The sequence below is a fragment of the Microcaecilia unicolor genome, chromosome 6 (assembly GCF_901765095.1).
Source record: "Microcaecilia unicolor chromosome 6, aMicUni1.1, whole genome shotgun sequence".
Lineage (NCBI taxonomy): Eukaryota > Metazoa > Chordata > Amphibia > Gymnophiona > Siphonopidae > Microcaecilia > Microcaecilia unicolor.
In genome coordinates, this window is record NC_044036.1 from 328,721,138 (window position 1) to 328,745,878 (window position 24,741).

Consider the following 24,741-nt stretch of genomic DNA (forward strand, 5'->3'; position numbering starts at 1 on the left):
AGGGGAAGACAGTGGTGGCTTTCCTGCAGCTTATTTGGATACAACATGGGCCAAACTTAAAAGTAAAAGAAAACCTTAGTTCTACTACATACTTTTCTTGAAGCCAGTACCTCTTGAACTTCCTTAGAACTTGACTGTTAGGAGCCTAGGGATGGAGATGGCACAAGTCCTGTTCAGTTAGGACTTGCTAGTAGTTGGTCCACACCAGCTTTGAGAAATAAACCATGTCTATGCCACTAAGGAGCTACTAGAATTACAGTTCCATGACAACTCAAGATTCTTCAGTAGCAGGATTGATGGAGAAAAATGGAAGGCCCTGGGGCTATGGTCGTGCTAAAGGAGCTACCTCCAACTGGAGAAAGTATTTCTTCACTCAATGTGTAATTAAACTCTGGTATTCACTGGACAAGAATATGGCAAAGAAGAATCTGTAAATCATTAATATGGACTTGCATAAACAGCATAAAACTTGTTTTACTGTCCTGGGATCTTGCTAGGTACTTGCAAACTGGATTGGCCACTGCTGGAAACAGGATTCTGGGCTTGAACCTTCAGGCTGTCCCACTTTGGCAACCTGGGTTTTTGCCAGGTTCTTGGGGCCTGGATTGGCCGCTGTCGGAGACAGAGTGCTGGGCTTGATGGACCTTTGGTCTTTTCCCAGCGTGGCAGTGCTTATGTACTTATGCACTTGTGAGCAAAAAAAAACCCCAAAACCTTTTAACTGATCAAATGCAACTCCAGGTTCTCGGCCCATTATAACCATTAGGCTACCCTTCTCTGCATGGATGGCTGTGGCCATTTTGACATATGTTCAAATTATGAACAGAGAAAAAACGGATATGACCTATTGTAGCAGTGTAGAGCATTTCAGTTTATAAAATGGATCTTCATGCTGGACATCAGCACGCACTGTCCATTTCTTATTTTAGAGCAGATTGTAGACCACTGTTCTAAAATACATAATAGACAATCACATGTGACCTCCATATTGTTGAGTTGTGGAGTTAACACTGCCTCATGGGCTGGCAAATTGAGGAAAAGGGCGAGAAGTCATCTATGCAACAGAACATATCAAGTCATGTTGCTGAGAGTACGTGAGATGTGCAGCTCTTGAATATAGAGATTACCAAATTAAAATATCTAGACTCAAGTCAGTTAAAGTTATGGTCTTTATTAGAAGGCCATGCACTGCCTTCAATACAGTACTTCAAACCACTGTACATTTACTTTCAGTGAAAACACTGGCTGCATTTTCTAGTACAAAAACTAAAAATAGTTCAGGAATGTTGAGAAATCCAACTTAAATAGTGAAAAAGTGCACCATAATTACTGCTGCACTGCAGTCATTTCTGCGTTTCCATATACGCTTTTCTTAAATAACTATCTTCCTGGTAACACAATATAAAGAGCAATTATGAAAAAAACATTTACATTTATGTCTAACATTACTGGGGATATCCTGTTGGCATTGGATAGCCCATCATTGGAGTACTGGTAGCAGCAGCAGGAGGAGGAGCAGTAGCAGTTGTAGCAGCAGCAGGATATGTATACTGCTGTTGGGCCATACCATTCATCATCTCTCTATATAAAACGCACCTCCAACATTCTATGAAGCCTCCACAACTCCCAACTTTCTAAATGCATGGTGGTGAAACCCACATCTCCTGAATTGACATCACGTACTTCCGGGTTCGTCACAAGCAGAAGTGACCAACCACACAAGGTTTCTCGGCTTCAGAATGTTGGAGGTGCATTCTATTACATAGGATTGGTCAGTTCATTGAAGCACAGCCAGAGCTCAGTGTCCTGCACAGTAACACTCAGACACCAGAGAGAGAGAAGGGGGGCCTGAAACAAGAGAGAGAGAGGGGGAGGGAGGGAGGGGGGGCCTGACACCAGAGAGGGGGGGGAGAGTTATCTCTGTCACACACACACTCTCTCTCTCACAGTCAATGTCTTTCTCTCTCTCACACACACTATGTCTCACACTGTATCACATTCACTCTCTATGTGTCACACAGTCACTCACACACTCTCTTGGTCTCATACACTCAGTCTCACAGAGTCTGTGTCTCACACACACTCTCTCTCTCGTACACACACTGTATCTGTGTGAAACACACTCTCTCACACTGTGTCTCACATATGCACTTGCACACACTCTCATTCTCACACACAGTCACTCTCACATACACTCTCTCAAACATACACAATCCGAGGAAACCCTTGCTAGCGCCCGTTTCATTTGTGTCAGAAACGGGCCTTTTTTACTAGTACTTCCATATTGTTGGCTTGCATCATAACCATTCTGATAGGATGTTTGATTTCCAGACCTGTAAGTGGACTGCATGCCTGCTGTACCGTAGTTGTTTCCATAGGCATTGTGTTCAGTTCTGGTCGCCTCATCTCATAAAGGAATTGAAGAAGGTGCAGAGAAGGGCGACAAAAACGATAAAAGGGATGGAACGACTACCCTATGAGGAGAGGTTAATACGGCTAGGACTCTTTAGCCTGGAGAGAAGGCGGCTGAGAGGTGACATGATAGAGGTTTACAAAATAATGAGCGGGATAGAGCGGACACAAGATGAAATTAGAATGTGGTAGGTTTAAAACAAATTGGAGTTTTTTTCTTTACTCAGCACATAGTTAGACTCTGGAACTCATTGCCGGAGAAGGTAGAGACGGCAGCTGGCCTTGCTGAGTTTAAAGGGGGTCTGGACAGATTTCTGAAGGAAAAGTCCATTGATCGTTATTAAATTTTGGGTTTTTTGCCAGGTTCCTGGGGCCTGGATTGGCCGCTGTCGGAGACAGAGTGCTGGGCTTGATGGACCTTCGGTCTCTTCCCAGCGTGGCAGTGCTTATGTGCTTATGTGCATTACTATAGTTGTGAGTATTGTAAGCACCATTCTGAGTTTTTGAACCAAAGCCTCTGTCATAATTTTCCCTGTCTCTAAGACCGCCACCAAACCTCTTGCCTGTAGAGTACCTGTCACGACTGTCATCCTTCATGCCTCTACCCCTGAATTGACCTACAAAAATAAAAAGGAGAACTTGAGTACAGACTTCTGAACCAGCTATAGAATATACTATTAAACTTTAAGCACTGCTATGTCCTCTCAGACTGGCATGTTAGCCCTCACTCTCACCCTCCCCCCCCTCCCCAAGAGAAAACTATAGGTCCAAAAAAAAAGGGAAAAATCAGAATGTGATTAGAAAAATTACTACAGGACTATGTTGATGAAAAAAGCTTCAAGATACCTCCTTGTAAGTTCATGCATTTTTCTGCTCTTCCCAGCTCAACGGTTAACAGAGCTTGATCTACTGCCACCAGCCTTCATACCACCTAGCCAAACCAAGTCTTTACCCACCCCACAAATACACGATTGAGATATCACAGCAGCCACCCTACATGGCCTTCAATCACATTAGACCATCCTAGGACCAACTTGCCTCCTTGGGAATATGTGAACACTTCCTTCACAGCACTCCCTGCTCAGCAGCATACAAACCTCAATAGCAGCTATTATGTCCCACCCTGTTCCCAGCTATCAGGTCAACCCCACTCCCATAAATCTTATGTAAGGGAAATGTGCAACAAAAGCTATTTAAAGCCAGTCTCCACCAGTTCCAATTAGTGAACTGATAAAACTATCAGCCACACTGACTAAAGCTTTGTGCTGCATATCAAACAAATTTCAGCTCAGATAACAGCTTTTTACAAAGGATATACAGGCTGTGCAATTTAATTTCACACTGCATATACACTGACCCCATTAACATTAAGTTCTTACTTACCTCTGTCTTCAATCAGCTGCAGCAGTTTTGGGTTGATTGCCTGGTTTGCTTCCCGAAGCACAGAGATGAGGTCGCTTACTTGTTTTACATTGTTAGGAGTAAAGAAGGTATAAGCTGTACCCGTTTTGCTACCACGGGCAGTTCTTCCAATTCGATGAACATAGTCCTCTGAGGAATTAGGGTAGTCATAATTGATGATAAATTTCACATCTTCCACATCTGAAAAAATTGTTGCAGTGTGGCAAAAAGCCATGTACAATGTTTTGCACACCACAACAGCCAGACCAGAAACATAAGTTAGAAATAAGTATTTCCAAGAAGCGTAAGGGCTGCAAAGAAGATGATTAATTGCTCTTCCTATATTCCGTAGAAGCAGATAATGCAGTCAGGTACCCATCTTCACCCACCCTGTGATTTTAAACCTTACCATAAGAAGTTTGAATTCCCAGTCATCAAGTTTCCCTACAGATAAGTCAAGTGACATCTGAATGCTTCTCTGCAGTCAGGCCACGAAAGCTCTCAGCAGCCTCTTCATGTGCTCATTTGAGGACCAAAATGGACAAGGTCCTTCCTATACACACTCATTAGAAGCAAAAAAAAATTTAGGCCACACTGCTCGTCTTGCCAAGACCTTACAACCGCAGCTGCAAGAAAAACATACCTATCCCTTAAAGCCATCGAGATGTTTTTATGCACTGAGTCTTGTCTAGGCAAGCGCTTCCAAGAAGCCAGGGTTCACTTGAATATGTCTCTCTCTGGCAGGTCTCGACATGACGACTATTGTACAAGGTGAGGGAGGAATTTAAACTTGTCAGACATGTATGGAGGTCACTGCTGTCCTGCCCCACTTGCTACAAGAAGGGCAGAAGGTTCTTTACCCTTCAATAACTCATGTGCCAGTACTCGCCAATTTGTACAAGGCTTAGTACATTTTAAAAGCTGCTCTCTACATTTCCAACTTGGGAAAAATGAAACTAATGTTTGGATTAATTTTCTTCATTTCAGCAAACTCACTGAAACGCAAAATCCACAGATCACAGCACACGATGTACACAGGTAGCAACAGCGCTGTACCATGGCACCATGCAAACATGGGACAAGGAAAGAATCAGGGCAAAGGTGAAATTAGGCCTTTCCTGCTAATTTTCTTTCCTCTAGACTGGTCAAGACGCTTGGGTTATGCACTGCTACCAGCAGCGGGAGACTGAGAACAAAACTCTGAACTCTATACATATAACCTGTGTCTAACCAGAATTATGAAGTATACGAATAACAATGCAGAGAAATACCTCTCAACACTGGAACTTAATAAAATAAGAAAACAACCAAACCCCTGTACCTGGAATCCCCCAGAAAAAACAGACGTGTGCTTAAGCAAACCAAACGCAAACAGCGTCCCAATCTGCAGCAGTCTAGAGACATGGGGGAAAAAAAGCCCCTGACCTTGACTTAAAAACAAAAATAAAAGTCTAGAAACAGCCCTAACACAGGCTCAAAGGATATCTGACACAAAACGGGCGGGCTCTTGACCGGTCTGGCGGGTCTAGAAGAAAGAAAATTAGCAGGTAAGGCCTAATTTCACCTTCTTCAGCAACCCTCCAGACTGGTCAAGACGCTTGGGAAGTACCAAAGAAGTATAAAATTAAGGGCGGGACTCCCCAAACCCAGAGGTGAACACCTCAGCTCCAAACCTAGCATCTTCTCTTGCCTAAATGTCAATCCTGTAATGCTGCACAAAGGAATGCAAAGAAGACCAAGCCGCTGCCTTGCAAATCTCCTGCGGAGGCATAAAACTACTCTCCGCCCAGGAGGAAGCAACACCCTGTGTAGAATTGGCTTGAGAACTGAAGGCACCACACGGCCCTTCAACAAATAGGCAGAAACAATAGCCTCTTTTAACCACCGAGCTAGAGTTGCCATAGAGGCAGCCGCCCCATTCTTAGAACCACCAAACAAAACAAACAGTCTATCTGAGGCTCTAAAATTCTGAGTCCTGCGCAAGTAAGAACGCAAAATGCGCCTAACATCCAATTTGGCCAAACAACGCTACAAAGCATCGCCGGACTTATCACCCAACACTGGCAAAGAAATCACCTGATTCACATGAAAAGAGGACTACCTTGGCCAAGAAGAAAGGAACTGTCCGTAAAGCAACTTTCTCCTTAGAGAATGACAAGAAAACTCCCTGCAAGACCAAGCCTGAAGCTCCGAAATTCTACACGCCGAAGAAACAGCCACCAAGAAAACTGTTTTCAGAGTAATATCCGTACAGGAGCTGAAATCCAAAGGCTCAAATGGAGGACCTACGAGCGCCTCCAAACCAAGGTTCAAATCCCAAGGAGGGCCCACCGGACGATGCGGCGGACAGATCAACTTCACGCCCTTCAAGAATCGAGCAACATCAGGCCAATAAAGACACCCCCTGAACCTTACCCCTGAAACAGGACAAAGCCGCTAGCTGCACTTTCAGGGAGAACAGAGCAAGGCACCTGACTAATCCATCCTGCAGAAATTCCAAAACCTCCACTAACGATACACGGAAAGGACTATAAGAATGCTCCTGGCACCACTTCTCATGCGAACATAAGCCAAGGAAGAAGCTCTCTTACGGGAATACAACACAGTATCAATTACTCTAGGAGAAAAACCTCTCTTTCTCAATTTGTGCCATTCAAAATCCAAGCTGCAAGCAAGAATGGAACGGCATTGCCATCTCGATCTGCCCCTGAACTAACTTCACCGCTGGCCCCAACGAGATCGGCTCCTGAACTGCCAACCTCACTAGATCCCCTTACCACGGACGGCGTGGCCAATTGGGAGTCACCAGGACCACTGGACCCGCATGATGCTCTATTTGCTGCACTACTCGGCCCACCAATGGCCAGAGAGGGAACACGTAAAGCAACACATGAAGAGGCCACGGAAGAACCAATACACTGATCCCCTCGGACCAAGGATCCCGCCACCGACTGAAGAAGCAAGGAACCTGGGCATTGTTGGCTGATGCCAAGAAATTCATTACCGGACGACCCCATTCCATCAGTATGTGCTCGAAGACTGACTGATGAAGAGACCATTCCCTGGGATCCAACGTGTGTCTGCTCAGAAAGTCTGCACTCACGTTGTCTACACCTGCCACGTGAACCGCCAAAAGCTCCTGAAGATGCACCTCCGTTCAAAGTCCAAAGTGCTACCTGCCCCCAGGCAATGTCCTCCCCAGCCCCTAAGACTCGAATCCATGGTTCTCCTCCAACTGCTGTTGTTTCTGAGGGGACCAGGCTCTAACAGAGTCCCCTGCCATTGGCGCATATGAGCCATGGCCCATTGGACCGCCTCTATCGCTGCCATCAGACCCAGCACCTGAAGGTAAGAATGGGCGGAGGATGCCCTCCGCGCATCGAGCTGTCAAACCTGCAACTTGGCAACTCGAGGGCCCGTCAGAGACACCCGACCTTCCTCTGTGTCGAAACGGACCCGTAGGTACTCCAGGGATTGAGAAGGAACTAGCAGACTTTTGGTTGGATTCACTACCCAACCCAGAGACTGCAAGAACAAAAAAAAACAAAAAAAAAAAAAGGAAAAATCACACGTGCGGCCGCATCCTTGCTGTCTGACCTCGAATTGGCTCGAATCAACCAATTATCAAGGTAAGGATGAACCAGAATGCCTTGCTTTCGGAGAGCCGCTGCCACCACCCCGTCACCTTGTAGAACATGCGTGGCGCTGTTGCAAGACTGAAGGGAAGCGCACCAAACTGGATATGGTTCCCTAAAACAGCAAAGCGAAGAAAACGCTGATGCGCCGCCCGAATGGGAATGTGCCAGTAGGCCGACGTCAGATCGAAAGAAGTGAGGAACTCTCCTCTCTGAACTGCCACAATAACCGAGCGTAAAGTCTCCATCCGAAAGGAGGGGACCTCCAGAGATCCATTGACTCTCGAGGTCTAAAATGGGACAATATGATCCCTCCTTCTTGGTACCACAAAATAAATCGAACAGCAACTTGTTCCCCTCTCCGCTGGAGGAACGGGAACCACTGGTCCGAGTTCTATCAGGCGCCAAAGAGTGTCTCTCACTGCTCTCACCTTTCGCCGCAAGTGACAAGGAGATACGAGAAAGGAATGTGAAATAGGGCCGTCGAACTCCAGCACGTAACCGTCGCGTACGACCTCCAGAACCCACTGGTCAGAAGTGATCTAGACCCACCTCTGGTAAAATAAACTTAAACGAGTGCCCACACTACAGAGGCTGGGCTTCCACACCATCATTGGGAGTTACAGACTGGACTGGAGGCGCCCGAGGAGTTAGCTGATTTTTTTTTTTTGGGGGGGGGGGGGGGGGGGGGGGTAGCAACTGCTCTCCTTGCACCCCACCTAGCTACGCCTCTGCACAGTGAAGCAGTGCCTGGGATGACCCACTGAGCAGAAGTGACTTCCTACATAGCCAGTGGTTCGGATATTTGAATCCTTTTCTGCAGATCAGTTTGGGGTTTTTTTTTTTGCTGATGAATAGACATAATCAGTGCGCAAAGAAAGAGAGAAGGGCAATCTTTAGTACTGTAGCATTCTGATAACTGTTTCAGTCAAGTAAGAACTACTTGGTCAGGCAAGCAACAAGAGAAAAATGAAATAAAATATGCCCCACTGGGCCTAGCCGAGCCCACAGTTTGTGATAGGATGGATAAAACCAGCCTTGAACCTGTAACCTTCCAGCTGAAAGGCCAGCCACCCTCCTGAATAAAACTAGTTTGATGTAAACAGTACACAGAACAAATGCCACCAGGGCAGCACAAGAGGGTGCAGGATTACCATGGAAACCAAGAGAAACCTGAGAGGCCTGCACTAGCCTCAAAATTTAACATTTCTCACAGAAACATGGAGTCAACAGCCCTAAGCCTGACTAACTAAACAAACTGTACTGCCATGCTCTGAGAAAGGGGAAGAGGGAAAGAGTGAAACCCTAAACCTGAGCCCTTTCTCACTTCCATTAATGATGTACAGACACCCTGAACCCCCTCAAGGAAGGTCCAGAAATATTCTTAGTGGAAATCACCCAGTAAAGCACAAGCATCTCAACCAGAAGACTTTCAGATAGTCAGTACTTTCCAAGCTGCAGCTTAAGGCTCTCGCTGCCCCAGAACAGCTGCCGGGAACTAAAGGGTCTCCGACCTCGCCCCTGGAAGGCTGTGGGAGACTCAAAGCTGTGGGAAACCCGAGGACTCCCACAGGAGTCTGCAAACCTCCCCAGGCCTCCTTTCTTAGAAGCCCTTAAATAACAAAAATGAAGCAACTGGGAGTGATCCACACCAGTCCCCGAGTCATATTTCTGAAAAGCCTACATATAAAACTGCCTGAACCGCAAGCAAAGCAGACCCCAGGGGACTGCTGGGGCTTCAGCATTGCCCTGTGGAGTGGCAAGAAAGATGGTGCCATCAAGCACGCAAGCACACCCAAGAAAACAACTGCCCTGCGCCCACCAAAATGAGCTGGGAGGGAAGGAGCACACCGGAGTTGGGCTGTACAGTGGATCTCCAGCACGGGAAACTGTAGCATCGCAGTGGCTCCCACACTGGGAGCCGCTTTAGCTCTGCCCAATGGCGCAGAAAGGATAATGACTACTCAACCCCACTTGGGAATCACCGTTGCATGCCAAGTCTGTCTTCACACCAGTCGGTACTGCAAACCGGTATGAGCTTGCCGTGCTGGACAAATCTCATTTTTAAGGCAGGAAGGACACCAAAACAAAGGAAACCTCAGACTCCTTTTAAAGTCAGGAGAGTGAGAACCAAAAAACCCCAGTCAGGCAGAGAGGAGGGGTTGAAGGGGGAGGAACCTGGCACCACCAGGTGTGCACCCAGTCCCAGGACAGGGACACCTCAGACCCCAGAAACTCAACTAGACCCAGAGAACCAGGCCAGGAGCCAAACAATCCTTTTTTTTTAGAGCTGCACAAGGCTTTTTTTTGTGTGTCTGTGTCAAACTGTATTTGAGCCCCGCTGCAGCTGACTGAAAGGCACTCAAGTCTGCCGCTGTAGCACGGCAGCCGAGGCACAAGGCTGCCCAAGAGGGAGAGCCGGCTAGGGAGAGGCACCCGGGTGTGACACCCCAAGGGGTACAAGTAAAGGCCCCACAGGACCCACTACTCCCAAGCACACAAGAGAAACCAGGTACAGGAAAGAAAATATCCTAATAAAGAGAAAAATTAGACCAAATTAGGCCCCAAGAAACCCCTAAGGCCTACCAGACCGTCTGGACAAGCTGCATGTCTACCCTCTGCTGAGACCGAGAAAATACTGGATAATATGTATAGAGTTCAGAGTTTTGTTCTCAGTCTCCCTCTGCTGGTAGGAGTGAATAACCCAATGACTTGACCGGTCTGGAGGGCTGCTGAGGAAGTGCATTCTTATCTGAGAGAACAGTTTCAAGGTAGTGATTTTAAAAAACTCTGCCTTTGGAAGATTACTGGCACACAATGTTCACAGCTTTTCACCTCTCTATTTGACTGGAAGCAGCCAGCCGATCATATCCACTAGTCCTCCATCCCCCTCGAGTCCTCGGATTGTCATGCCTAGACCTTGCCACAAAGACTGCACCTTTATGTGAGAAAACTCAGAAAATGTAGAGGATAAAGAAAGCAGTAAACTTCCTTTAAAAATGTTTAAATAGAAGAAAAACTTCAGGATTTAGAAGGCACATACTAACCTAACCCTCTTGATGCGACATCTGTGGCAATCAGGATAGGAGCTTTACCATGTTTGAATTCTGCAAGAAATAAAAGAATTTTAGTGGTTCTGTTCAATTGTTTTGCAAGAAAAAAGGAACAAAATTAAGATAGTTTAATTACCACTCAGAACCCTGTCCCGTTCCTTCTGACTCTTGTCCCCATGAATACCCATGGCTGGCCACCTGAAATAAAGAATAGTATGAAATGACTGTGTCCAATGGGCAGCCTGTTTGGTTTAATGTCAGCATGAACAGTAAACAAGTTACACCATGGTCTGCATTGTTAGAAGTCTTACTGCATTAAAGCAAAGATACTTACCTGTAGCATTTATTCACTGAGGACAGCAGGCTGATTGTTCTCATATGTGGGTCGACGACCGCGTCGGCCCAGGAAACGGCAAATTTTTTGACAGCAAAAAAAAAAAAAAAAGTTTTGCCTGAGTATTCTGGCGCGCGAATCGTGCACACCACACATGCGTGGACTGGTTTCCCGCCCGTCGCGTGAGCATGTAGCCCAGTTAATTCAAAAAGCAAAATAAAAAACAGTAACAACTCCAAAGGGGAGGTGGGCGGGTTTGTGAGAATAATCAGCCTGCTGTCCTCGGAGAATACCTGCTACAGGTAAGTATCTTCGCTTTCTCCGAGGACAAGCAGGCTGCTTGTTCTCACATGTGGGGTATCCCTAGCAACTAGGCTCACTCAAAACAATGAACATTGGTCAATTGGGCCTCGCAACGGAGAGGGCATAACAAAGATTGACCTAAAACCAGAATAAACTGAGAGTGCAGCCTGGAACAGAATAAAATGGGCCTAGGGGGGTGGAGTTGGATTCAAACCCCGAACAGATTCTGCAGCACCGACTGCCCAAACCGATTATCGCGTCGGGTATCCTGCTAAAGGCAGTAGTGAGATGTGTGGACTGATGACCACGTCGCAGCGTTGCAAATCTCTTCAATGGAGGCTGACTTTAAGTGAGCCACTGACGCTGCCATGGCTCTAACATTGTGAGCCATGACATGGCCCTCTAGAGTCAGCCCAGCTTGGGCGTAAGTGAAGGAAATGCAATCTGCTAGCCAATTGGAGATGGTATGTTTTCTGACGGCGACTCCCCTCCTGTTGGGATCAAAAGAAACAAACAATTGGGCAGACTGTCTGAAGGGCTTTGTCCGCTTCATGTAAAAGGCCAATGCTCTCTTGCAATCCAAGGTGTGCAAACTGCTTTCACCAGGGCGGGTATGAGGACAGGTAAAAAAATGTTGGCAAGACGACTGACTGGTTCAGATGGAACTCCAACACCACCTTCGGCAGAAACTTAGGGTGTGTGTGGAGAACTACCCTGTTATGATGAAACCTGATTGGTGCATGCACTACCAAGGCTTGAAGCTCACTGACCCTACGAGCTGAAGAAACAGCCACCAAGAAAATGACCTTCCATGTCAAGAACTTCAGATGACAGGAATTCAGTGGCTCAAAAGGAGCTTTCATCAGCTGGGTGAGAGCGACGTTGAGATCCCATGACAGGTGGAGGTTTCACCGGAGGCTTTGACAAAAGCAAACCTCTCATGAAGCGAACAACTAAAGGCTGCCTCTACACGGCGATGATAAGCACTAATTGAACTAAGGTGAACTCTTACGGAGTTGGTCTTGAGACCAGACTCTGACAAGTGTAGAAAGTATTCAAGCAGGGTCCGTGTAGGACAAGAAAGAGGATCTAGGGCCTTGCTGTCACACCAGACGGCAAACCTCCTCCATTTGAAAGAGTAGCACCTCTTTGCGGAATCTTTCCTGGAAGCAAGCGAGACTCTGGAGACACCCTCTGAAAGACCCAAGGAGGCGAATTCTAAACTCTCAACATCCAGGCCGTGAGAGCCAGAGATTGGAGGTTGGGATGTAGAAGCGACCCCTCGTTCTGGGTGATGAGGGTTGGAAAACACTAACTAATAACTTAGAATATGTAGAATCTAAATCACTATAAATTCACAATTTTCTACAATGTAATTAAGTGTTGAGAGGAGATCATGGACTCAAATACATGAAAAATTGTGGAGAGAAAAAAAGACCTCAGTATAACCGGCAACACTTCCTAACATAATCGCTGTGGAAGTATCTGCTGTGATTTATAAAAGATTGTTTCAACATTACAGTTGCCATCCAAGATAAGTAACATTTGCGTTACATTGTTTACATATTACCGTGTCTCCATCTATGAAGTGTTGTTGAAGTGGATGGACAATAAACTATGAAGTAATTGAATGTGGAGTTTTTTGACTTATGATTAAAGAGGCATGCTTTCTTATTATAAGGTGATTCCTTTGGAAGGAAGTGTTGCTGGTTATACTGAGGTCTTTTTTCTCCACAATTTTTCATGTATTTGAGTCCATGATCTCCTCTCAACACTTAATTACATTGTAGAAAATTGTGAATTTATAGTGGTTGGAAAACACTCCAATCTCCACGATTCTTCGGAGAACAAGTCCAGAAGAAGAGGGAACCAAATCTAACAAGGCCAGAAGGGAGCGATCAGGATCATGGTTCCGCGGTCTTGCTTGAGTTTCAGCAAAATCTTCCCCACCAGAGGTATAGGAGGATAGGCATACAGAAGGCCTGTCCCCTAATGTAGGAGAAAGGCATTTGATGCTAGTCTGTCGTGGGCCTGAAGTCTGGAACAGAACTGAGGGACTTTGTGATTGATCTGAGTGGCAAAAAGATCCACCGAGGGGGTGCCCCACGCTCGGAAGATCTTGCGGACTATGCCCATGTTCAGAGACCACACGTGAGGTTGCATTATCCTGCTCAACCTGTCGGCCACACTGTTGTTTACGCCCGCCAGATAAGTGGCTTGGAGAAACATGCCGTGATGGCGCGCCCACAGCCACATTAGAACGGCTTCCTGACACAGAGGGCGAGATCCGGTGCCCCCCTGCTTGTTGGTGTAATACATGGCAATCTGATTGTCTGTCTGAATTAAGATGACTTTGTTGGACAGCCGATCTCCGAAAGCCTTTAGAGCGTTCTCAATTCCAGAAGGTTGATCTGAAGATCTTTTTCCTGAAAGGACCAGGCTCCTTGAGTGTGAAGTCCATCCACATGTGCTCCCCACCCTAGCTGGGATGCATCCGTCGTCAGCATTTTTTGTGGCTGAAAAATTTGGAATGGACGTCCCAAAGTCAAATTGGACCAGATTGTCCACCACTGAAGAGAATTCCGAAAATCGGTGGACAGCTGGATCACATCCTCTAGATCCCCTGTATCCTGATACCACTGGGAAGCTAGGGTCCATTGAGCAGATCTCATGTGTAGACGTGTCATGGGAGTCACATGAACTGTGGAGGCCATGTGCCCCAGAAGTCTCAACATCTGCCGAGCTGTGATCTGTTGAGACGCTTGTACTGCGGACACTAGGGACAGAAGATTGTCTGCCCTCGCCTTGGGAAGATAAGCACGAGCTATCTTTGTGTTCAACAGAGCTCCTATGAATTCCAATTTTTGGACTGGAGTGAGGTGGGACTTGGCATACTTTATCACGAAACCCAGAAGTTCTAGCACCTGAATAGTCATCCGCATGGACTGCAGAGCGCCAGCCTCTGAGGTGCTCTTCACTAGCCAATCGAGATAAGGGAACACATGCACTCCCAGTCTGCGTAGTGATGCTGTAACAATCACCAGGCACTTTGTAAAGACCCTGGGTGCAGAGGCCAGACTGAAAGTGCTGTGTTCCTAGCCGAAATCGAAGATACCTCCTGTGTGTTGGAAATATCGAGATGTGTGTGTAAGCATCCTTTAAGTCCAGAGAGCATAGCCAATCATTCTCTTGAATCATGGGAAGAAGGGTGCCCAGGGAAACCATTCTGAACTTTTCTCGAATCAGATATTTGTTCAGGCCTCTTAGGTCTAGGATGGGACACATCCCCCGTTTTCCCTTGCACAAGGAAGTAGGTGGAATAGAATCCCAGCCCTTCTTGGTGGAACGGGTTCGACCACCTTGGCTTTTAGAAGGGCGGAGAGTTCCTCTGCAAGCACCTGCTTGTGCTGGGAGCTGTAAGATTCAGCCCCCAGTGGGCAACTTGGAGGTTTGGATTCCAGATTTAGGGTGTATCCTAACCGGACAATTTGGAGAACCCACCGGTCGGAGGTTACAAGAGGCCACCTTTGGTGAAAAAATATCAACCTCCCCCCAACCGGCAAGTCGTCCGGCACAGATACTTTGATAGAGGCTATGCTTTTCTGGAGCCAGTCAAAAGCCCGTCCCTTGCTTTTGCTGGGGAGCAGCAGGGGCCCTAGGCGCACACTGTTGATGAGAACGAGCATGCTGGGGTTGAGCCTGGGCAGGTTGACAGGAAGAAGGAGAGTACCTACGCCTAGGAAAGGAATAGGGAGCACTTCTCTTTCACCCAAAAAACCTCCTAGAAGAGGAGGTAGTAGCAGAAGACGTCCGGCGGGAGAGAGAATCCATCGCATCATTATGCGTTTTGATCTGAGTGACCACATCCTCTACATTTTTCTCCAAAGAGATTATCCCCCCAGCAGGACAGAATTGTCCAGTTCAGAGACCCCCAGCCATGAGAGTCTGCACATCACTATACCTTGAGCAGTGATTCTGGACACCACATCAAAATTGTCATAATACTCCTGGCTAGGAATTTATGACATGCCTTCTGCTGCCTGACCACCTGGTGAAAAGGCTCGGCCAGCTCCAGAGGGAGCGCATTAACCAAGCTAGACAGTTGCTTCACTGAGTTCCGCAAGTGGACGCTCGTGAAGAGCTGGTATGACTGGATTTTGGCAGCGAGCATAGCGGCCTGATACGTCTTTCTCCCCAAAGAATCCAAGGTTCTAGATTCTCTGCCTGGGGGCGCCGAGGCATAGTCTCTAGTACTCTTGGCCCTTTTGAGAGTGGAGTCCACCACCATGGAGTCATGAGAAAACAGACTTCATCAATCCAGGTTCACCATGGATCCGATATTGGGATTCGGCCTTTTTAGGAATCACTGGATTAGAGAGAGGAGACGACCAATTGTGCATAAGACATTTCTTGAGGACATTATGCAAAGGGGCCGTCGTAGCCTCTTTAGGCGGAGGATAGTCCGGGACCTTCGAGCATCTCAGCCCTGGGCTCATCCTCAACCTCCATAGGGAAGGGAATGGCCGAAGACATTTCCCAGACAAAGGATGTGAAAGACAGACTCTCCGGTAGAGAAAGTCTCCTCTGAGATGGAGGGGAAGGATCAGAGGGAATCCCAAAGGACTTATCGGAAGGAAAATACCTGGGATCTGCCTCTTCCTTCCACGATGACTCATCTCCAGTATTGGTCAAGACTTAGAGAAGTCTAAAACTGGGCCTGTCTCGATACCGAGGAACGACATCCTCCATGGCGATGCTGAGAAGTCAACGCCCACCTAGATTCCGGTGAAGCTTCCTCCACGACGTCGAAGGGGAGTCGACCTGGGTGGCAGCCGACGCCGCAGGCGGCACCGAGGTCGGGGACCTCACCACAGGCGAAGGGGCAGATGCCGCTGCTGCAGATGATATGGCAGGCGCAAGCACCCCAGGTACAGAAGCAGTCTGTCGCAGCAATCCTTCCAGAATATCTGGAAGCAGGGCCCTGATGCGTTCATCGAGAGCCGCCAATGAAGAAGGCTGTGGGATTGGTGCAGGAGTCAATGTCAGAATCTATCGAGGCTTGAGAGTAGGTTCTGAGCTGCCCTAAACCGACGCATCGGCACCTCTTGAACAGAGGGCGAGATCCTCTCGGCGATGACGCTTTTCGGGCGCCGAATCTCTCGATGCCTCGGAGATCTCGGCACTGTATGTCGAAGGAGATTGATGACGGTGCTTCTTCGCCTTCACTCGACGCCCATCATCGAGACTCCTCAGTACCGAAGAGGAAGACGTGGAATTCTCACATCTCTTCGGGGGCCAGGTCCGACGAGGGTCGGTCCCAGGGGGCCTGCATAACAGGAGGCCTCGAGGCAGGTGGAGACCCACTTGATGCCTCACTGCTCCCAGCGTGACCTGGTCGTTCGGCAGCCATTACATTCTCTCCCAACGTCGATGCCGACGCCGAAGGACAGGACGGATCCCCAAACTGTTTCTCTCGCTGGGCTTCTCTCGACACTTGAGTTCATTTCTTCATACGAAGACACAAACTACAAGCGGCTGGCACTGGATACACCAGACGTGGGTATCGGTACCTGAGATCGTCCGGTTGCACCTAGTATAACATCTGAAGCCGCTGGGAGTCCTCGATTGCGTGGACGGAAAAACAGCTTCGGCGAAATCAAAGGACGCGATCGTGCCTATCAAAAGAAAAAAGGCAGAAAAGAAAGGGGAAGCACTCGACCGCGCTACAAATGAAAGGAAACTTGAAAAGGGCAGAAAAAACTAAGAATTAAAGAAAATATCTCTCTTTCTTTTTTTTTTTTTAAATAAAGAGAACAAATCTGAAAAAACGGAAAAATATGATAGAAGACTCGTTCCTGGACCTGAGGAGCAGTGAAAAAAACACAGCCGTGGGAAAGCGGTTTGCGCACCAGAAGACTCAGACAAAATGTTTTTATTTTTTTGCTGTCAAAAAATTTGCCGTTTCCTGGGCCGACGCGGTTGTCAACCCACATGTGAGAACAAGCAGCCTGCTTGTCCTCGGTGAATTTAAAATACACCAAGAATTGGGAATAAGATATATGACCAGTTAGCTAAAAAAAATACTGAACAGGAAGCTAATATATGCTGCATACAATTTATGTACTATATATTACCCATCTCTTCTCATCCGTCTTGTAAGATTGTCACATCGCCGTTTGGTTTCTACAAAGACAATGGTTTTGTTTTCTTTTTCACTCATAATTTCTTCCATTAATCGAAGCAGCCTGAAAACAAAACTTGATAGTTAAGACACTGAAAACTGTATAGCATTGTATTACATACTATGAAAGCTACAGTATTAGAAACCTTCCAAGCTCTCTCCTAGCATACAAAACAGGTTGAATAAAGCATCACACTGACACTCCTAAAATGTGTTAGCTTTCTCCCACAAGCTAAAGTTTCCTAATATAAACTACCAGAATTTTATCATTACAAGTTTATTCAATGCAACTTACTTATCATCCTTCTCGAAGTCCTGACATACATCCACAATCTGAAAAATGTTGTGATTTGCTCTCAGCTCTAATGCACCAATGTTGATATGAACATAATCCTTTAGAAAGTCTTCAGCAAGCTGTCTCACTTCTTTGGGCCATGTTGCACTCCACATCAATGTCTGTCTGTCAGGCTGGAAAAACATTAATATACTGTTTCCTTGGATCCTTTTACTGAGGCCTCTTAGCTATATTCATTCTGTACAGTACCACCTTGTGTCCTTTCGTGCAAACTAATACATCACTATGGGGCTCATTTCAAAGTACTTAGACTTAAAGTTCCATACTAAGTGCTTTGAAAATAAGCCTCCATGTATCTTAGCTTAACTATACCATATTAAAGCTTCACTATAATTAAACACTACAAAGCAGCGATTGCAAAATCCAGACTCATGTCATGACATAGATTAGTTTATTCAGTCAGATATCAGCACTTAAACAGTATTTTGAAAGCCAGGTCTGTTCGGAAACTACCTCGAGGTTATAGCATAGACACTCACTCTGATTTGGTCCACAATTTTTCTTATTTGGGGTTCAAAACCCATATCAAGCATTCTATCAGCTTCATCGAGCACAAGGTATGTACATCTTCTAAGACTGATCGTTCCAGCTTCTAAAAAGTCAATTAGTCGTCCAGGAGTTGCAAAACAGATTTCAACACCTACAATGAAAATTCATAGTTTGTAAGGACAATACTAAACTACCCTCTCCCACCACATAACCATGCAGGGAAATCATTTTACCTCTTTCTAGATCACGAATTTGCGGTCCCTTTGCAGCACCTCCATAAATGCAGGTTGACCTCAGACGGCATGCCCTACCATAATCACCTGCCACTTGCTGAACCTGTCGAGCCAATTCTCGAGTTGGTGCCAGTACCAATACCTGCAAAAAGCAATACAGAACCACCACTGAAACATATCCTTTGATCTTTCCAAGTCATGAACTCAAGTCATACTTAAAATATTAATACTTACAATTGGTCCATCACCTTGTTCCAGAAATGGTTGGTTTATATGGACTATACCAGGCAACAAATACTAGTTTGGGGGGAGAAAAAAAAAAGTGAATGACTAACATTAATTTTTTTTTGTTCTCCTTGCTTATGCAATTCCTCTATCAAGAAAAAGTAGAAACAGGTGAACAAGCTGTCCAGGCCTGACAACAGCCTGCTTTAATAGCAATTTTTTGGTTTACTACTACTTAACATTTCTAGAGCGCTACTAGGGTTACGCAGCGCTGTACAAATTAACAATTAAGGACGGTCCCGGCTCAGAAGAGCTTACAATCTAAAGGACGAAATGTCAAGTTGGGGTAGTTAAGATTTCCTGAGAAGAGGTGTAGTGATTAGGTGCCGAAGGCGACATTGAAGAGGTGGGCTTTGAGCATTGATTTGAAGATGGGTAGGGAGGGGGCACGGCATATGGGCTCAGGGAGTTTGTTCCAGGCATGGGGTGAGGCGAGACAGAAAGGTTTCTACTGAATGATATAGCTATTAATAGAGCACTTTAGGCTCAATTTAAGTTAACCATTAGTCCAAACACCACCAGTAATGAACTGATAAAAAATCTACTGGAATTCTACTACACTTATAACGGAAGCATAACATACAAGTTCTACAAATGTTTGTTAATATCTTCTCAAGAAGTCAAATTCTATCTATAATGATTTGCTCAAATGCTTAAGAGCAATTAAGAGTTAAAGTGACAAAGTAAATAATTCAAGTTAGAAGAAAAAGAAAAGAACTCTGTTCACACTTACAGAAAGTGTTTTTCCTGATCCAGTTTGTGCTACTCCAACCATATCCAATCCGCTCAAAGCAACTGGCCAACCTTGTGCCTGAATAGCTGTTAGCTCAGTGAAATTCTGAGCCTTTATTACATCCATGAGGCTAACTGTTAAAAGTATTAAAAAAAGTGTTACTTAACATAATACGGTTAAATAGAATTTGTTTAAACAGTGTAAGACTATGCTTACCTGGAAAATTTGCTTCATAGAAATTCATAACTGGTTTAGGGCAGTTATGACCCCTTACTGTTATCTCCTTGCTTCTTCTGTATTGCTCCACTTCTTGCTAATTGTTTTAAGCAAAAAAAATGTCATCAACATTTATACAGAACAAAAAATGTACCTCATTTAAGTGGCTGATTCATCTTACTTATCAAAGAGCAAATAGAATGTATTACATGCCCAAATTCCACCCCCATTGCAAGAACAGTAGTGAATTCTAGGCTAGATATTATGCATATAAACTAGCTGGAGTTCCAAGGCTCTAAGTATAACTATAGCATCAATTACAACACAAATTACCACATTTGCATTTCACAGTAGGCCAATTTGTTTATTTATTTGTTGCATTTGTATCCCACATTTTCCCACCTATTTGCAGACTCAATGTGGCTTACAATACATCATGAATAGTGAGAGTACATGAGAAAGTATACCTTTAGTAATAGCATAGAATTTTTGGTAACATGATAATGATAGAACATGGAAATATTTTAACAAGCAAACATCTTAAGAGATATTTAAGAAATATATAAGAATTATAAAGAAAATGTACATTTAGGAATAAAAGAGGATCTTGGGTAACATGATAAGAAACATGTTAGTACAGAAATTCATATTTGTTGATCTTTGTTGTACGCCTTGTTGAAGAGATGGGTCTTCAGTAGACTTCGGAAGTTGGTTTGTTCATAGGTCGTTTTTAGGTTTCGCGGCAGCGCATTCCAGAATTGTGTGCTCAGGTAGGAAAAGGTTGACGCATGCGTTCGTTTGTATTTAAGACCTTTACAACCTGGGAAGTGAAGACTGAGGAATGTACGGGATGATTTTTTGGCATTTCTGGGTGGTAAGTCTATCAGGTCTGACATGTAGGCTGGTGCGTCTTCGTGAATAATTTTGTGAACTAGGGTGCAAATTTTGAACGTGATACGTTCTTTGAGTTTTCTAACTGTCCAGGACACCCAGATATTAAAATTACTCAAGTTACAACCCACACAGCCAAGTAGAAAGGGCAAAGATCACTACTATGTAATGAATTCCTAAACGTCTCCCCAAAACTTACCGGGGTGAGCCAGGTTACATTGGGATGCTCCTGGTAAATCCTTAGTATTATGCTGACTTTTACATTATGTTCTAATGATTGTATTTTGTATCATGTTCTAATGAATGTATTCTGTACTATGCCCTAATGAATGCTTATTAGGAAGATCCTTAGCATTATACTAACTTTGCACCTCGTTGCCGACATTTGAACTCCAATACTGCTAAGTCCCCATTAAAATGCTCATCCTACAAATATTTATTCACTACTCATTCTACATCATTCATGCAACACTCAACACCCCACACCGGAAATCAGTATTATACCAATTCTTCATCACCATAAAAGAACGAACAAATTAATTACACCTCCACAAACTGACAACAACCTTAACAAAAAGAAATCACCGTCACTCAGTCAACCATCACCTAAAACAAGAACAACCTCAACCAAACCTAAAACACCAAAAACAAGACAACTCATTAACATCCATCCTTCACCCCCGACTGCTGACCCGTACCTACCCGAGTAGGATACGTCAACGCCAGATCAGCAGTTAACAAAACTGAAATCCTCACTGGATTGGATTAAATCAGATAATCTTGATCTACTATTCATTACTGAAACATGGATCCGCGATGCAAAAGACCCCATCATACTTGACCTATGCCCCCAGGATACAAAATTCTACACTGGACCAGAAAAGGAAAAATAGGCAAAGGCATAGTGCTCATCTACAGATCAAATTTCTCCACTGAGCCCATCTCCGAAACAATCACACCCCAACTTGAAATTGCTTCACTCAAATTTTACAACCCCACCCCACACGACCACCTAACCTGTGTCATATTCTACAGACCTCCAGTTAATTGGAATGACAACCAATCTACCTTTATGGACTTTATATCAAACGCATGTTTTATGAACTCCAATGTACTATTAGTAGGCGATTTAAACCTTCACTTAGAAGATCTCAACTCTACCCACACCCACGAATGTAAGGATTTCCTTCACCTCTGTGATCTCAACCCCCCTCCAATGTAACTGACCCACGTCAAAGGTCACTCGCTTGACATCATCTCTCACAAGTTCTCCACGGACCACAACATTTTCCTATCCGACATCACCTGGTCGGATCATCACAAATCGACCCTATCCTTATATTGGCGTAAAAAAGGCGTACCCAAAGCGCAAGACCCCACAACAATAAACACTAGAGGAAGGATTGACAAGGACAATTTCTGGAAACAAACTTACATCAATAACTGGACAACACAACCAAACTCAACCTACTTCCTCACTGAATAGGAAAATAGGTGCAAACTAACCCTCGACGAAATTGCTCCTATACGTACAAGAACTATACGAAAGCGGATCCAAGATGGCGACGGTCTGAGTTGCGCTACCAGACACGTCTTATTTCCTCCTTTGAAACGCGGCGGTTAGCGGTTCCCCATCTGATTCCCGCTATGGGGAAAAGGAGAGGCAAAGTCAGGGAGATTCCCTCTCTCCCTGGCGGGTCAAACCAGCTACGACAAGCGAGAATGGAGGAATTTGGCGTTGTGCTGGGTCCTGGGAGAGTTTCCACTCCGTCCGAAGAAGCTGGCGCTTCGACGCTGGCTGTCAGTGTGGGCGGGGCTTCCTTGAGCCCTGTCGAACGTACGGCGCCCCTGCAACCAGGAAGTGAACGTTTCCTTCAGAGCCCAGCTGCCTCAGCCCGGAATGGAGCTCGATGTGCACAGGGAGGGAGCCTGTTGGAGACGCATGGAGATCAGAGTATTGTCAGCATAGAAGTTCCAGAGGCGATACCATCTTTTGTGCTGTCCTCACAGACAGTGAGTACCCTGGAGCTGGCTGCAAATGCATCACTTCCTGAGTTAACTGTTGGGAAAATGGAAAAGCCAGCCGTAGTGACCTTAGAGTCACTATGGGATTTAACCTTTACAGCATATTCTTCCTTACAATCATTGGTGGCTAAAAATGCGGTGACTATTAAAACTTTATCAGAAGCTGCATTATCTCAGATGAAAAAGACTGATTCTCAAGCCGAGGAAGTAAAATGTCTTACTGAAAGAACTTTGAAGATGGAACTTGTGGGTCAAACGCTGATTAAAGAAAAGAACTTTACTTCCCGACGGCTGGAATATCTTGAGAACCAGACTAAAAGACTTAATTTAAGGCTAATAAATTTTCCTTGCTCTCCATTAGTTTCCCCAATACAAATGGTAAAAAAATATCATGTAGAAATATTGGGTATGTCGGATACATCTCTTCCACCCATTACTCGTGCATTTTACTTACAAATTGACCCTAGGGTAACAGAAAAATTTCCTCAAGAGGGTGGAGAGATGAATCTAACTGCCTTCTTGGAGTCATCTTTAGAGGATATTACAAAGACAGCAACTTTATTAGTTACTTTTGCTTTGGAGATTGATAGGGATGCAGTTTTGAGGTTCTCACTAAGACACTTGGATTCAAACTTTTTGGGGTCTAAAATAAGAATTTACCCTGACTTATCAAGAGAGACTCAAAAGCGACGTAAAGCCTTTTTGGCTTTGCGTACAAGAACTTTGGCAATAGGAGCTAGTTTCCTGTTGAAATTCCCTTGTGTTTGTTTGTAGAATTGTATTTCAAGCTAAACAGTTTCAATTCTTTGACCCCAAACAGCTGGAGGAATTTATAACAAGTAGGGAGGAAGTAAATGTTAAGGTGTAATCCTATATGAACACTGATTAACCGGAGCTGGTGGAATTACCCAGGATGGGTGCACCATTTATGTAAATTGTGTTACTGATTTATTTCCTTTTAGATTATTTGAATAATCTTTCATCTTGGATCAATTTCTTTAACTTGTGGTCGATATAATGTTTAAAACTTATACTTAGAAATTATTTTCGTTGTACAATTTCTAAATCGTGTATCATCATTCATAAATGTGAAGTTATGTATGTTAAAAGTCTAATAAAGAAAAATTAAAAAAAAAAAAGAATTATACGAAAGCACAACCCATCACCATAGTTCAACGATCTATTAAAAAACCTAAAATTGAAAACCAGAAAACTAAAAAAAACATCGAAAAACGACCTTACCTTCACTGCATGGAAACAATCACAAGAAACTACAAAAATGCCATTAAACGAACCAAACGATCCTACTACACTCAAAAAATTACAACTAACGGCACAGAAATCTTATCAACACCAATCCAGTCACCCCCTCACCTTCCAACTACCCATCTGCTGACCAACTCGCCAAACACTTCAATGATAAGATAAGAAATCTCAGTAACACGATTCCCCATGACTGTTCCGCCATTGATACATTCCTCGATGAACTGGACCCCAACACAAACGAAATTCCAGCTGACTGTTCATGGACGAATTTCACCCTCCTCACCAAAAAGGTCTCCCTGGCGCTCTCCAAACTCTCCAGATCCTACTGTCATCTTGACCCATGCCCCAATTACCTAATGAAAGGTGCCCCAGAACGCTTCATCACAGAGTTAACTGCACACCTAAACTTCTTGCTGCAACAAGGTTCCTTTCCTGCCGAACATGGCAACATACTATTCACACCAATACCTAAAGACCCTAAGAAACCAGCAAGTGACATCACCAATTACCGCCCTGTCGCCTCCTTCCCTCTGTTAGTTAAATTGATGGAAAGTATGGTGACCGCTCAGATAAATGACTACATCGAAAAATCCTCCATCCTACACGAGTCGCAATCGGGTTTCCGTCCAGCCCACAGCACAGAAACTGTACTACTCACCTTAATATCCACAATCAAACAAGAAATAGCATTCGGAAACAACATCCTTCTGCTACAATTTGACCTATCTAGCGCATTTGTCATGGTAAATCACAACATTCTAATGAAAACTATTAGATAAACTTGGGATCGGCGGTAACATCATCAAATGGATAAAAGGCTTTATCACCACAAGGTCCTATCAAGTTAAATCATCATCAACAATCTCAGCTCCTTGGTCCACAGACTGTGGGGTACCACAAGGATCTCCTCTTTCCCCAATCCTCTTCAA

At 44.9% G+C, this 24,741-nt stretch overlaps 1 protein-coding gene across 1 annotated transcript in view; it reads right to left on the reverse strand.

Moving 5' to 3' along the window:
• Window positions 1-1,151: 1,151 nt before the first annotated feature.
• The window catches only part of LOC115473460 (probable ATP-dependent RNA helicase DDX5), a 39,369-nt gene continuing 15,779 nt past the window's right edge, over window positions 1,152-24,741 (reverse strand). Inside the window, exons 4-16 of the mRNA XM_030208431.1 lie at window positions 19,631-19,727; window positions 19,415-19,548; window positions 18,631-18,693; window positions 18,397-18,538; window positions 18,154-18,314; window positions 17,615-17,787; window positions 17,273-17,383; window positions 10,638-10,699; window positions 10,496-10,555; window positions 3,796-4,014; window positions 2,873-3,029; window positions 2,278-2,384; window positions 1,152-1,579 (exon numbers count right to left, since the gene is read on the reverse strand). Of these exons, the coding sequence (XP_030064291.1) occupies window positions 1,446-1,579; window positions 2,278-2,384; window positions 2,873-3,029; window positions 3,796-4,014; window positions 10,496-10,555; window positions 10,638-10,699; window positions 17,273-17,383; window positions 17,615-17,787; window positions 18,154-18,314; window positions 18,397-18,538; window positions 18,631-18,693; window positions 19,415-19,548; window positions 19,631-19,727 (1,620 nt within the window). The 3' untranslated portion in view covers window positions 1,152-1,445. The remainder of the gene's footprint in view (window positions 1,580-2,277; window positions 2,385-2,872; window positions 3,030-3,795; window positions 4,015-10,495; window positions 10,556-10,637; window positions 10,700-17,272; window positions 17,384-17,614; window positions 17,788-18,153; window positions 18,315-18,396; window positions 18,539-18,630; window positions 18,694-19,414; window positions 19,549-19,630; window positions 19,728-24,741) is intronic.